This window comes from Asterias amurensis, chromosome 8 (genome assembly GCF_032118995.1).
Source record: "Asterias amurensis chromosome 8, ASM3211899v1".
Classification (NCBI taxonomy): domain Eukaryota; kingdom Metazoa; phylum Echinodermata; class Asteroidea; order Forcipulatida; family Asteriidae; genus Asterias; species Asterias amurensis.
Window position 1 is genome coordinate 12,789,993 of NC_092655.1, and position 13,539 is coordinate 12,803,531.

At 37.4% G+C, this 13,539-nt stretch overlaps 1 protein-coding gene across 3 annotated transcripts in view; it reads left to right on the forward strand.

Moving 5' to 3' along the window:
• The window catches only part of LOC139941131 (uncharacterized), a 36,117-nt gene that overhangs the window by 15,902 nt on the left and 6,676 nt on the right, over positions 1-13,539 (forward strand). For all 3 annotated transcript variants that reach the window (XM_071937577.1, XM_071937576.1, XM_071937579.1), the window contains exons 13-24: positions 926-1,165; positions 1,937-2,009; positions 2,778-2,969; positions 3,666-3,775; positions 4,403-4,500; positions 5,449-5,650; positions 6,652-6,795; positions 7,470-7,571; positions 7,906-8,031; positions 8,778-9,001; positions 10,170-10,257; positions 11,005-11,201. In XM_071937577.1, coding sequence (XP_071793678.1) covers positions 926-1,165; positions 1,937-2,009; positions 2,778-2,969; positions 3,666-3,775; positions 4,403-4,500; positions 5,449-5,650; positions 6,652-6,795; positions 7,470-7,571; positions 7,906-8,031; positions 8,778-9,001; positions 10,170-10,257; positions 11,005-11,201 — 1,796 coding nt within the window. The remainder of the gene's footprint in view (positions 1-925; positions 1,166-1,936; positions 2,010-2,777; positions 2,970-3,665; positions 3,776-4,402; positions 4,501-5,448; positions 5,651-6,651; positions 6,796-7,469; positions 7,572-7,905; positions 8,032-8,777; positions 9,002-10,169; positions 10,258-11,004; positions 11,202-13,539) is intronic.

Here is a 13,539-nt window from a genome sequence, read left to right on the forward strand (position 1 = left end):
CTAAACAAAGATATTGATAAAATAGAGACACCGCCAACAAAGGGCTAGATAGCTCAGTTGGTAAAGCACCGGCACGTTAATCTGGAGGTCATTGGTTCAAATTTCCTTTTTCAAATAAGTGGACAATGTTTAGAAAAGTGGGTAAAATAGTGAGAGTGGGTAAAAACCAAAATTAATATTCTTTATCCCCGATGCAAATTTAACATCTATTATATCGTTGCGGTACCCGCTGCCAAACGTAGGATTAGAACTGCCTCTAGCTACCGGGCAACCTCGGTATAGTCTAGTTGGTAAGACACTGCTCTAGATTTGCAAGGGTCGTGGGTTCGAATCCCACCCGAGTAACATGCCTGTGATATTTTTTCATAGAATAGAGTTGTTATCATTACAACTGATATTTTAGTGTTTTCTGGAGCTCTCTTTTGTTTATTTGTCAACTCTTGTGAGTTCTCTTGGACATTACTAGGAGTAAAAAAATATGTTTGTGGTAATGAAGAAGAGCTACAGTATATTAAATATTTGCATCAAATTTAAATCAAGAATAGCTTATTACTCTCCTTCTTGCTCTGTCTTGCACTTTGATGACCCTTCATGTCTATTTCTCCATTTATGACAAGTGAATCCAGAATAGTGCCTTTTAAAAATATATTTCCTTAATTACTTTTTTTTCTTTTTCTGTTTTCTTATTAATTTGTAATTTTCTAACTAATGTAAATTTGAACACAGTTCAATTTTCCGATTGTGGTGTCTTTTGAAATGATAAATGTATCGTTAATCTACAAATCTACATTATCTATCAAACAAACTATTCTTTAGATGCGTCGCAGACTTTTGGATGTGACAAAAAAGTTCAGGAATCGTTTGAAGACCTTTTTTTTTTAAATTCCTGTTTAAAAGTTCTAATGAATTTGATTCCATTGTTCAGGAATCGTTCGAAGACCATAACAGACAGATCCTAAACACCATGGCAACCCAGACACTCGGCGCCATTGATGACCTAGAAAAAGATGACAAAATAACGGAGGAGCAAGCTGAACGCTACGTGGAGAAACTACGACAGGAATTCATGGCAGCTAAGGTCGCCTACGATAAGGAGAGGGGGAAACAAGAAGAGGGGTTACACAAGAGGATGAGTGAACTCAAGAGACGGAAACTAGATGAAAGGGTAGGTTATAAGAAGCAATAGACTTAGGCTAGAGTTTGGTTAACCAAGGCCAAGTTCGCACAGTTTGAAACTGGACTATATATGGAGGGGCAACAAATATCAGTTGTACATCAGTTGACATGCCAACAAAAAGCCCCAATTATGAGGCTTTCACACCAGCTAAGGCTCCCTTCACTTGTTTGACATTCCAGACAGAAAGTGTAATGGTATGTTTTCAATTATTTATGGAACCCTAAAGGAACACGTTGCCTTGGATCGGTCGAGTTGGTCTATGAAAAGCGTTTGTAAACGTTTGTTATAAAATGCATATGGTTGGAAAGATGTTTAAAAAGTAGAATACAATGATACACACACATTTGCCTCGCAATTGTGTGGTTTTCCTTTTACTTTGCGAACTAACACGGTCAGCCATTTATGGGAGTCAAAAATTGACTCCCATAAATGGCCGACCGTGTTTGTCGACGAGGCAAAAGCAAAACCACGCAATTTTGAGTGATACTTGTGTGGATCATTATATTCTACTTTTAAAATATCTTTCTAATCATATGCATTCTATAACAAACGGTTACATACGCTTTTCCAAGACCAACTCGACCGATCCAAGGCAACGTGTTCCTTAAGCCAAAACCGTGGTTTAAAACAGGGCATATTTGTCACAGACCTGACGGATAATCAAGAGGTATTAGATATATTGTCTTCACATTGATAGCATTGCTATCATCCCATGCTTAATGGCTCATTGTACTCATGTTATTAATTCTTTATCTATAGGCACGTGAACACAAACAGCAACTGGATCAATTTGAAAAAGAGCAAAAGTCAAAACTTGAGAACAACAATTTAGGTGAGTCTTAACAAATGTTTGTCTTTTTAGGAAAGATTATAAGGTGAAATGTGTTTTTATGTTATGTATGATGTTAAAGTAGTTGTGGAAGTTTAAGTGCCATGTATAGGGCTGTATACATTTAGAAAACTAAAAACAACAGCATACAACATTTAGAGTGTCCAATGTTCACTCGCAAAGTTGAAAACTATGCCTTATAAATGATTTTTTACCTATATATTTTTATTTATTCACAGGTGAACTTTCAGCCATTTTACTGAAATATGTATACTATTTGCAATTTGAAAGTTTCAAACACGGCTTACTGTGTTGTATCATTAAAGACAGTGGACACTATTGGTAATTGTCAAAGACCAGTCTCCTAACTCGGTGTAAATCAACATTATGCATAAAATACCAATACTGTGAAAATTTGAGCTCAATTGGTCGTCGGAGTTGCAAGATAATAATGAAAGAAAAAACACCCTTGTCACACGAAGTTGTGTGCTTTCAGATGCTTGATTTCAAAAATCAAGTTTTTGGAAAATTACTTCTTTCTCGAAAACTACGTTACTTCAGGGGGAGTTGTTTCTCACAATGTTTTATACTATCAACAGCTCCCCATTACTCGTTACCAAGTAAGGTTGTATGCTAATAATTATTTTGAGTAATTACCAATAGTGTCCACTGCCTTTATTGATATTGACAAAGTTTACATATGAACTTGGTAAGTCTAATGAAAAGTGTTGTTGCTGTAATTTTTGAGCAATTTGTTGTACCCTTTGCCAGATCCATCACAGTACACAGAAGCCAAGTTGAATCTCCTTGCCTCACATCGGACTGAGATGCATGAGTTAGAATTATCTCTCGATGACGACGCCGGCAAACAACTTGAAGAGCTTCACAAACAACTTGCGAATCAAACCAAGACAAAGATTAATGAGAACAAGCAGGGATTATTCAAAGAACTCATGAGTCAAGGTCAGTAAATATCACTTCAAATATAAATGAAAAAGTCAAGAATTGTATTAATAATAATATCACTAAACATTTAAAAAGCACATAAAACAAAAGTTCTCTATGCACTGTACATGTACAAATGAATAAGGGTAAACAAGAGTAAACAGATATTATCATAAGATAATGTACAAACAACAAAAATAGATAACAGCAAAGCTCGGCTAAAAAAACAAAAGAACAAATATAAATGGACCGTTCCAGCTTTCCACTAAGCTCCGCCCACGGCGCACGTGAGCAAGACACGTGTACAAGCACTCCCAATGACATTCTGCACGGTTCTGCCGCGCGTGCCAAATATACGCGCACGCATGACCGAGTTTGTCCGACCACAATCATTGCTGTGATTGGTCAAATGGGTGAACGCGCACAGTTTGATTGACAGGCCGGATCGGTCCATTAAAAAAACTGACAACCTCAAGATAAAAAAAACCTTAAATTGTACGAACAGCTGAATAGTAATAAAGATAGGTGCACACACAAAAAATATAAACAGTTATGAGGAAAAATATACAAATTTAATGGAATAACTGTTTTAGTCTCGTGTGTGATATTCACAGTGAGTAGGGATTCATGTCGAAGCCAAAAACTTGGTCTACAAAAGGTATCAAAACCCTTTAAACATGACAAAATAAATAAATAAATCTTTCTTTTTTGTAGGGATGACTGAACGTCTCAAGAATGAAATTTTAGAGCAGCATGAGCGAGATGTAGAACGACTGAGTGAGGAGCACGAGGAACAGAGGATGAAACAAGAGAGACTTCTCAAGGTCAGGAATGTTTCTTGAAGGAAATAACAATTCTGTGTATTTTTCACATCAGTTCATCAGTTAAATAGTATGTTTTTAATTAGTATGTTTTCAAATTAACTTTGTGCTATGTTTGATGACAATTGCCCTTTGTCATAGAGCTGCTTATAAGCACAAAAACTAGCACAAAATTATGCTTACCAGAAAACAGTTATCACAGCTTAATACCATTGGACCCTTTCGGTAAACAGTATTGTCCAAGGCCCACACTTATAATATAAAATAACAAACCTGTGAAAATTTAGGCTCAATCGGTCATCGGAGTTGGGAGAAAATAACGGGGAAAACCCACCCTTGTATCCGCACGTTTCGCCGTGTCATGATATGTGTTTAAAATAAATCCGTAATTCTCGATATCGAGAATTGATATTGTTTTACTGTTTTCTCAAAAAGTAAAGCATTTCATGGACTAATATTTCAAGAGAAGTCTTTCATCACTACCCTCTGTAAACCCTGTAAGTTACTTGTAAATCTGTGAACTTATTTTTGTTTTTCTGTACCGAAAGGGTCCATCCAATGGCTTTAAATACCTGTTCCCATGTAGGATAACGTGTGTTCATAATTTTGACTCTAATTGTATTTGGACAGAAACGTCTTGCTAAGCACCGTCAAGAATGGATCAAGCGCAAACAAGATGAAAAGCAAGAACAACAAATGATCAGAGATCATGAAGAAAAGGTGGTCGGGTAAGACGGTTTCTACATTTAACTTAGTATTGGCACAACTGGTCTGTACAGAATATTGGACGGATGTGTGTTTACTGAAAATTCATCGGGTTTCCATTTTTAAAACAAAGCAAACATTGTGACAGATTTAGATTTTGTTTTCTGTTGCTTCATTTGGCTCCATGCACTGCAGACAAATTCCACAAGCCTTAAGCCCGGTTCATACTTCCTGCCAATGTCAATGCGATACGAAGGTTGACGTCACAAATACGCAACGAAAAATTCGCAGCAGTTCAACTTTGCTCAACTCACTTGCGAATACCATTGCGAAAGGAGAGTTGTGATGTCAAATTCACGTCAAATTCGCTTCGCTTCGCATGAAGTATGAACCGGGCTTTACACACACTTGGATCTAAGTTGCAGTCACTCTAGACATTCCTTTGTTCTGTACACTTAAAGACACTGGACACCTTTGGTAATTGTCAAAGACCAGTCTTCTCACTTGGTGTATCTCAACATATGCATAAAATAACAAACCTGTGAACAGTTGAGCTCAATCGGTCGTCGAAGTTGCGAGAGAATAATGGAAGAAAAAACGCCCTTGTTGCACAAGTTGTGTGCTTTCAGATGCTTGATTTTGAGACCTCAAAATCTAATTCTGAGGTCTCAAATTCAAATTCAAATATTTATGTGAGAAACTACTTCTTTATTAAAAAAACTACGTAACTTCAGAGGGAGCCGTTTCTCACACTGTTTTATACTATCAACAACTCTCCATTACTGGTTACCAAGTAAGGTTTTACACTAGTAGTTATTTTGCATAATTACCAATAGTGTCCACTGCCTTTAAATGGAACATCCGGTACTTCTTGTAAAAGATTACTATGTGGACAAGTCTAAGTTCACATAGTGTTTCGAGTCCATAACTGTTCACTCATTTTCTTGATTTGTTATCTTGGTATTCCTCAGCCACATCTTGGCGTCTCAGCTGGCGATATCCGAAGAGGATCGTCAACGCATCCTTGATGAGCATGAGAAGCAACAGGTTGCGTTAGAGAGCAGCCTGGCCTTCAGTAAGCTCAGACAACGCAGGCTACTCGAGGAGAAACTCGCTCAGAAGCGGGCCAGACATATGGCAAAACTACAGAAGAAACAAGAGCAAGAAGTCCAGGTGCTAGACTTTTTATATAAACCTATGATCATTATTTCTATTTCTAAGCTGGTACTCGTTGGAAGCCTGTTCAGCAATTTAATGAGGATTGAAAAGTGGTGCCTGATAGCGGTTGACACTAGTGCAAGGTTCTCTATATATATGTGTGTTTGCAAGTAAAAAGCTTGTGACTTTTAGGCACTGATGATACTCAACATTAAAAAACTAAAGTTATGCTGTTTTAAGTAAATGGCGGCCATTTGGAATATATTACATCATAATTAGGTCAAGGTCATTGAAAATTTTTTGGAGCATGGGATTTTCATCAATCTACATACTTATAGGTGTCTTCCAAAAAAAATTGGTGCTTTTGTCCGCCGTGTCACGATCTTCGTGTTTTTTTGTCCTTAATCCACCTCACTATGATGGCTCCCTTGAACTGCTCCAGTTCAATGTCACGTAGAATATTGGGGAAGAAGTTTTGTTTGTAGGTTTAAGCCAATTTGTACAAATCTGTGTTGTTTTTGGCGAGTTTTGCGGTCTCTTGACAGTTTGAACAAGTAATTGACAAATTAATGGTTCTGGACCTGCATTTGTTTTGGAACTTAAAAAGGCCATGTCACACAAGGCAATTTACTAGCAACCTGTCTAGGCAATCTCCAAACAGAACAGGTATTCATAAAGTGAAAGTTCATATATTTTTCTTGCGATGATAAGACATTGTTTGAAAAATTACTCATGTGCCACTTAAGTTGTCCTGTAGCATGCACTGCAGTGATATGCAAAGAAAACCTTTTGCTGACAGCCTCACCACTTTTTCCTGCTTGCTTTCCTAACAATTTGATAATACTTTAACTTAACTTCTACTAGACCGGCGCCTTTGAATGGTTTACACGAGTGCGCCGTATGAATGCTGTATCAATATTATTGATAGTGGTGTACATGTAGTACTGAGTCCACCATATCTCAAAATAGCTTATTGAGCTAATTTTCATGCTCAAATGTGATTTTGCTTTTCTCAGCGTGATGCACGTAAGAGGCAGCTAGCTGAGAGTGATGAGGAAGATGAAGAAAGTCAACAAGAATTGATGAAGAAACATGCTGAAGAGAAGATAGCGCTACTCACTGACGACAGTAATGAGGACTTTGAAGATGAGTTGGAAGCTGTAAGTTTGGATTACTGTTTGACATTGGGTGCGTTCGATTAGCTTCCCTGTGTCGACCCCGCGGTGCTCACTCGGGTGAGCCCCTAACAAGAGCTAACTGAACGATCACTCACCCTCTCGTGGTGACATTGTGCACCTGGGGCCAGCCCCAAATGACCAACTCCACAAGAAGGACACATGGGGCTGACCCGGGTGAGCCCCTGGAATGACGTCAAAGCTATTTGAACGCACCGTGGGCAGACCAGGGTCGACCCATGGAAGCTATTGGAACGCACCCATAACGGGTTTGTCCTTGCAGGTTACAAAAGCTGACAATTATGATTAATTATATCACTCACAGATAAAATACATTATTCATTAAACACACACAACTGCTGTGGTGCCACCTTGGCTAGTTTTGTCAAGTTGGGTGGGCTTGCTAAACCCTGTCCAGTTTGTCTTTTTTATGACCTTGCACATTTTTCCCAGGGTTTTCCCAGGGTGTCCTTTCGCAATGGGCGGGGCTCCCATATTCAACCAATCAAGTGCAGTTACGTAAAAACAACGGCGCCGCCACGCTGCATTTGTGAAGGAACTTCACTTGGGTTCAGCTTCCAACCAAGTCAAGAAATACTGTAGCAACAATACTTCTTAGCAATTTTATGTCTAACCTTTTGTTGACTGTTGTCGTGAAGGTGAGGGTTGAGATGATGCAAGAACGAGTAGGAGCGCTTAAAGAACAAGAGGAACAACTAGGAACTCTGGTTGCTAAGCTACAACTGGAGAGGTCAAGAGAGGTCAGTCAAATCTCAAAGTATTTAAGAGTTAAAACTTATATTTTGTTCAACCCCCCAACTCAATCGCAGATTATCATCACATGGTGGTATCGCAAACCTTACTATAAAAGTATTTTGTTTGTTCATTGCTATTATTCTTTGTTTCAGAATTGATTTGAACAATTTGTCCAGAGCCGATTTTTTCTTTAGAAATATGTTTTCCATATTGGAGCTTTATAGTGAATACCATATGTTATTTGTTGTTCCTCGGTTTTTACAATTTTCACTTTATCCTATGTGCCCTTTTGTTGTTTTGGAATTAAATGTTTCTTGAATTAAATTTGAATTGCTTTAGATGGCTACAATAGAAGAACAGCAGAAAGCTCTATGGCAACTTAAGATGAACATGCTGGACAATATGACAGAGAATGGAATCCTTCGTAATGCTGACTGTAAAAAAGTTATCGATACTCATCAAAAGGTAAGTGACTTCACCGGGAAGCTAACAGTTACTCTTTCCTATAAAAAAGAATTATATTAATGGACGACAAATACAACTAGCCTGTGAATAATTCATCAAACTGTGGTAGAATACTAGTCAAAAAGAAAATATATATATTTTATATCCGACTTATAAAGGACCAGAATCAAAATGAGGAGAGACTAGAACCAAAATGAGAACACAGTTGTATCATCTAAACTGCTTCAGGTCAACAAAACACTGACAACATTATGTCTTCTGTTTGATGGGCAGATACTCAGCAGGATTGAAAGATATTTGTGAGACTCAAACTCAACATTTGAACATCATTCTTTTGAAACAAAGATGTTGAATTGAAACAAAAGACCATTAGACTTGTCCCGTCTTGAGTTTATAATAATAATAATAATAACAAATTTATATATAGCGCATTTCACAATAACCGTATCAATTCGGTTTATATTAGTGCCCTGGTCATTGAGCCAATAACAGCTCCCTGGGGAGTATACAGCCCCGAGCTGCCATGGCGCTTCGAAAGCTTTTTCATACACAATATCAACCTCTACCCTCGCAGGTACCCATTTGTACCCCTGGCTGAAGAGAAGCAATTATAGTAAAGTAGGGACAAGTGTCACAAGTGTTTATTGGCCCAACACTGAACTCACTCGCTTCACTTTGGTCCAGTGCACAATTCCAGCCCTATAATAATGGTATATTTGTATATATATTTTTTTTGTATTGAACAGGAAGCCAAAAATCTGGAAAACAAGTTGAACGCAGAGCGCGAGAAACAAGAGAAAGAATTCAAGCGTCGACTACGTGAGAAGCTAGCTGATCGGGAGTTGATGTTCACCAATAAACAAGAGGAAGAACTGAGGTTCTTGGTGGAGAATGAGAAAAATAAGACGTCAGCAAGATTGAAACGAGTCGCTCTGAAGCATAAACATCTAATGCAGATGGAGGAGTTCAGGTAGGGATCAGACAACAACTCTAGATATTAAGAACAAAATCAGTTTAAAAAAAAAATTAATCTTGAAAAAAAATTAAAACAAATTCATAAGCTGCATTAAGTATGTCCTATTGTATTAGCAGGGATGAAAGTTTCAGACTTTTATCTGAATTTAGAATTGTTTATGTCTTCCTGGTGAAACAACAATAGCAGTTATTTTCTTCAGCTATGAAGCAATAATAACGCCAGCTCGATCACCTCATTCAAGATACTGCTTAAAGCTCACCTGTTCCAGCAGGCTTACTAACCATTCAACTGTGCCTCAGCGCCTTAGAACAAACTCTTGATTTGGCATTCTATAAATGACCTCTGATTGATTGATTGATTTATAGTGCGCCTTTCCAGAGGTTGCAAACCCTAGGATGTTTCCAACACGAATCAAAGATCAAAAATCAAAAGATGGCCCAAATTTTTTCTATTCAGCTACTTCGTTATTGCTGAGGATCACAAAAGCTCATTGAATCTATAACAAATTGTTAGTAAACTAAAGTATGTCCTATTTGCAGGGTTGACATTTTCTCAAACTTTAGACTTCAACTGAGTTTAGACTTTTGAATGTCTTCTTGGTGAAAACAATAGCTTTTCAGATACGAAGAAGTTCTGTCCTTTGATCTCCTTCTCTAGTGCTTAAGGATACTGCACACAGAAGTTCACTGAAATCCGTAGCTCTAGGGGAAGATACATGTAGGTTAGAGAACAGTGGAAAGTTCTCTGTCGCACAAGGATTTCAGGGTGCATGGAATTGACTCTACCCTGGGCTAAACTTCATAAAGCTGTTAAGCAGAAAATTCTGCTCAGCAAATTTCTTGGTTGAGCAAGAAATGACTGTGGTACCAGTTACAGCAATGGTAATTGGCTGGTAACCTATTTTAAATTTGTATGTGCTAAACAAGTTTTGTATGCTTACAGGCTTCCCTAAAGGGGCTAGACAGTCTGCCCACACAATGGATAAATAATACCATAATTTTATCGTAGTTTAATCTGAGACATATTTATTTACTCAAGGGGTTGACTAAAGTTTGAAATGCAACCATTTCAACATCCCTTCTAATAGTTAGGTCATATTTTCAGATTTTTTTTTACCCAAAAGACTCTAACCCCTGTATTTTTTCCATTGTGTTCCTATCAGGCATAATCTTGAGGTTGAAGTGAACCAAGCACTTGAGGATCTAAGGAGACGGTTTGAGATTAACAGACTCAAGCAACTACAAGAACAGGTAACATTAAACATGGATACTGGTATTAAACCATTAATTTAATTTTGTAGGTACTCATTATAAAGTGTTCCATTTGTTTCTTATCATGATGTTAACGGTAGTAACTTTGTAAAAAAATCAATTGAGGTGATTAGTATTATAAATTTTGTTATAACATTTAAATTTGAAAATGATAGAAAAGGCAGGGAATTTTTTTCCTCCATTATTGATGGAATTAAATGGTGCTTGAAGCTTTGCATGGTGTGAAGAATAAGAAGTAACTCTTAGTAATAAATAAATGACTAAACAGCCATGTATTAAATCTCTTATTATGAGGGAGTGTTGGCTCTGAGAAGAGCCGGTTTGGTCTTGGTGTTTCGAAAAAGTATACTCTACTCGTCTTAAGGTCTGACGATGAGCAGAGTATACATTGTACGTCAAGAACAAACCGGCTCTTTTCAGAGCAACATTCCCTTAAAAGAGTTATTATACATGGCTGTAAGTTAACTACTTACATGTAGTAATTTTATAGTTACTTCTTGTTGATGGAATTATAAGTGCGATTTTTTTAAAATAGGGTAAAAAACAAAACATCACCAGCCATGTTATTCTTTCTACTTCAATCTGATTTCCATTTTTTTTATTTGGTTTTTGGCTCAGAAAGATCAGCAAAGTATAGTCTGATACCATTTCTTGAAAACAAGATGTCAGAAAAAAGTAAAGGAAAGTTATGAATATTCATTTATCTTGTTTTTCAATGTTTCTCAGGAGCTTCAGTTTATCTCTGGTTTGGTCAAGCATGGCGGCTTCAACTCGACTGAGCTGCGTAATGTCTTATTTCTCCTGTTTCCTGGTAAGACACAGGAGGAGCTGGCACCTCTACTCAAGAGGATGTACAATAAAGAGGAAGGAGAGGATATTGAGGAGGATGATGGGGATAGTCTTGATAATGGAAACAAAAAAAGGTAAGTTTTACTTCGCAGACTAAAGGCCGAGTCACATTGAAGCGATAACGAAAACGATAACGAAAACGACACAAAGAGAACGCATTCTATTTGTTGAAGTTGCTCCACGCAGAACACGCCCACGCTTAATCAACCAATCGAGTGCGTGCATTTTTAACGTTTTCGTTCTCATTATCGAGGCCTGTGTGACTGGGCCTTTAAGCCCGGTTCCCTCTTCCTGTGAATGCGAAACGTATTTTGGCGTCACATGGCTGTTTATCGCAGGAGTTGAACACAGTTTAATCATTGCGAATTATTTGTTGCGAATTTGTGACATAAAAATTTGTAATACATTTGCAGGAAGTACGAACCGGGCTAAATGGTGGAAGAGCCATAACATGATTGACAAAAATTGTTTTCCGTGGTTTTGGGTGCTACATCATTTCTAGCTCTTACATGGTTTTGGGTGCTAGATTAGTTCTCTTATTGGCATGGTTTTGGGTGCTACATGTACAATGTAACTCATTTCTTTTATTGCATGGTTCTGGGTGCTAGATCATTTCTTTTATTGCCATGGTTCTGGGTGCTAGATCATTTCTTTTATTTGCATGGTTTTGGGTGCTAGATCATTTCTCTTATTATCCGTGGTTTTGGGTGCTACATGTAGATCATTTCTCTTATTATCCATGGTTTTGGGTGCTAGATCATTTCTCTTATTATCCATAGTTTTGGGTGCTAGATCATTTCTCTTATTATCCATGGTTTTGGGTGCTAGATCATTTCTCTTATTTCCATGGTTTTGGGTGCTAGATCATTTCTCTTATTTCCATGGTTTTGGGTGCTAGATCATTTCTCTTATTATCCATGGTTTTGGGTGCTACATGTAGATCATTTCTCTTATTATCCATGGTTTTGGGTGCTAGATCATTTCTCTTATTATCCATGGTTTTGGGTGCTAGATCATTTCTCTTATTATCCATGATTTCGGGTGCTAGATCATTTCTCTTATTATCCATGGTTTTGGGTGCTAGATCATTTCTCTTACATACATGTACATGGTTTTGGGTGCTAGATCATTTCTCTTATTATCCATGGTTTTGGGTGCTAGATCATTTCTCTTATTATCCATGGTTTTGGGTGCTAGATCATTTCTCTTATTATCCATGGTTTTGGGTGCTAGATCATTTCTCTTATTATCCATGGTTTTTGAAACATATATCATCTCTCAGAGGATCCTTAATTGATGGCAAACAGACAGAATCTCAGCACTAGTTATTGATTGTAAAGTTTAAAAAACACTCAAAATGAGACCAATCATTCAGACACAAAAAATAATGTCAGGACAAAAATTATGCATTGTTCACCCCACCTATAGTCCATGTTTTTGTAAATGAAGAACAAAAACTGTTGGTATGTTATCTAGAGCACAGGTTGAAGTGTTGCTGTAGTTATATGTCATACTTGCATTACATGAGAGTCATATTCCTTCAGTCCTAACCTTGTTTTCATTCACGTTCTCTATTCATTTGCACCCAGTTTTTTAACCTCGAAAAGTTTCTTTTCTCTGTGGTGGTGTTAAATTGTCTTTTTCTACTCTATACACCAGCTGTGTGAATACCATATCAATGACGTATGAAGTGATTGTTCGGCAAAATAACTATAGTCGGCAATGGGAAAGTTTACATTTACCATAGAGCTAAAATGGCAGCACACAAAGTGTCTCATACACCTGTATAGCAGATCTGTGCATGCTGTATTAGCCAACGAGAAAGCAGAAATCTGCAATACATCTAAAATGGCAGCGCACATGATATGGCTTTGAAATGAGTGGATATCTTCACAGAGTATAACTTCCAGATACACGTTTATTCATCAGAGTAACTCATGACTAGCTTACAAGGGTTGTGGAAATAGCGCCCTCTAGTGTTGATATATTACATCCCCCTTTCGAAAAAAAAACTTGTTAAAAAGAAAAAAAAAACACCAGAAATGTTAGCACAATAAATATTGCTTTGTATTATATAAAAAAAATCTTTGTAAAACCAGAGATCTTTGTCATTACGATGACGTGGGTTCGATCCCACCGCTGCCACCATGAAAAGAGTGGATATCTTCACAGAGTATAACTTCCAGATACACGTTTATTCATCAGAGTAACTCATGACTAGCTTACAAGGGTTGTGGATCTCTGCATATACACACAAACATTAGCCAATGGGAAAGCTAAAAACTGCCATTCAGGTATAAAATGGCAGCACAGACAAATCGCCTCATTGAAGCAGATACACACAGAACACTATGAAGCATTCTCAGAGCTCTATTTCCATGATCTAGTTATCACATAATATCCATTTAACCC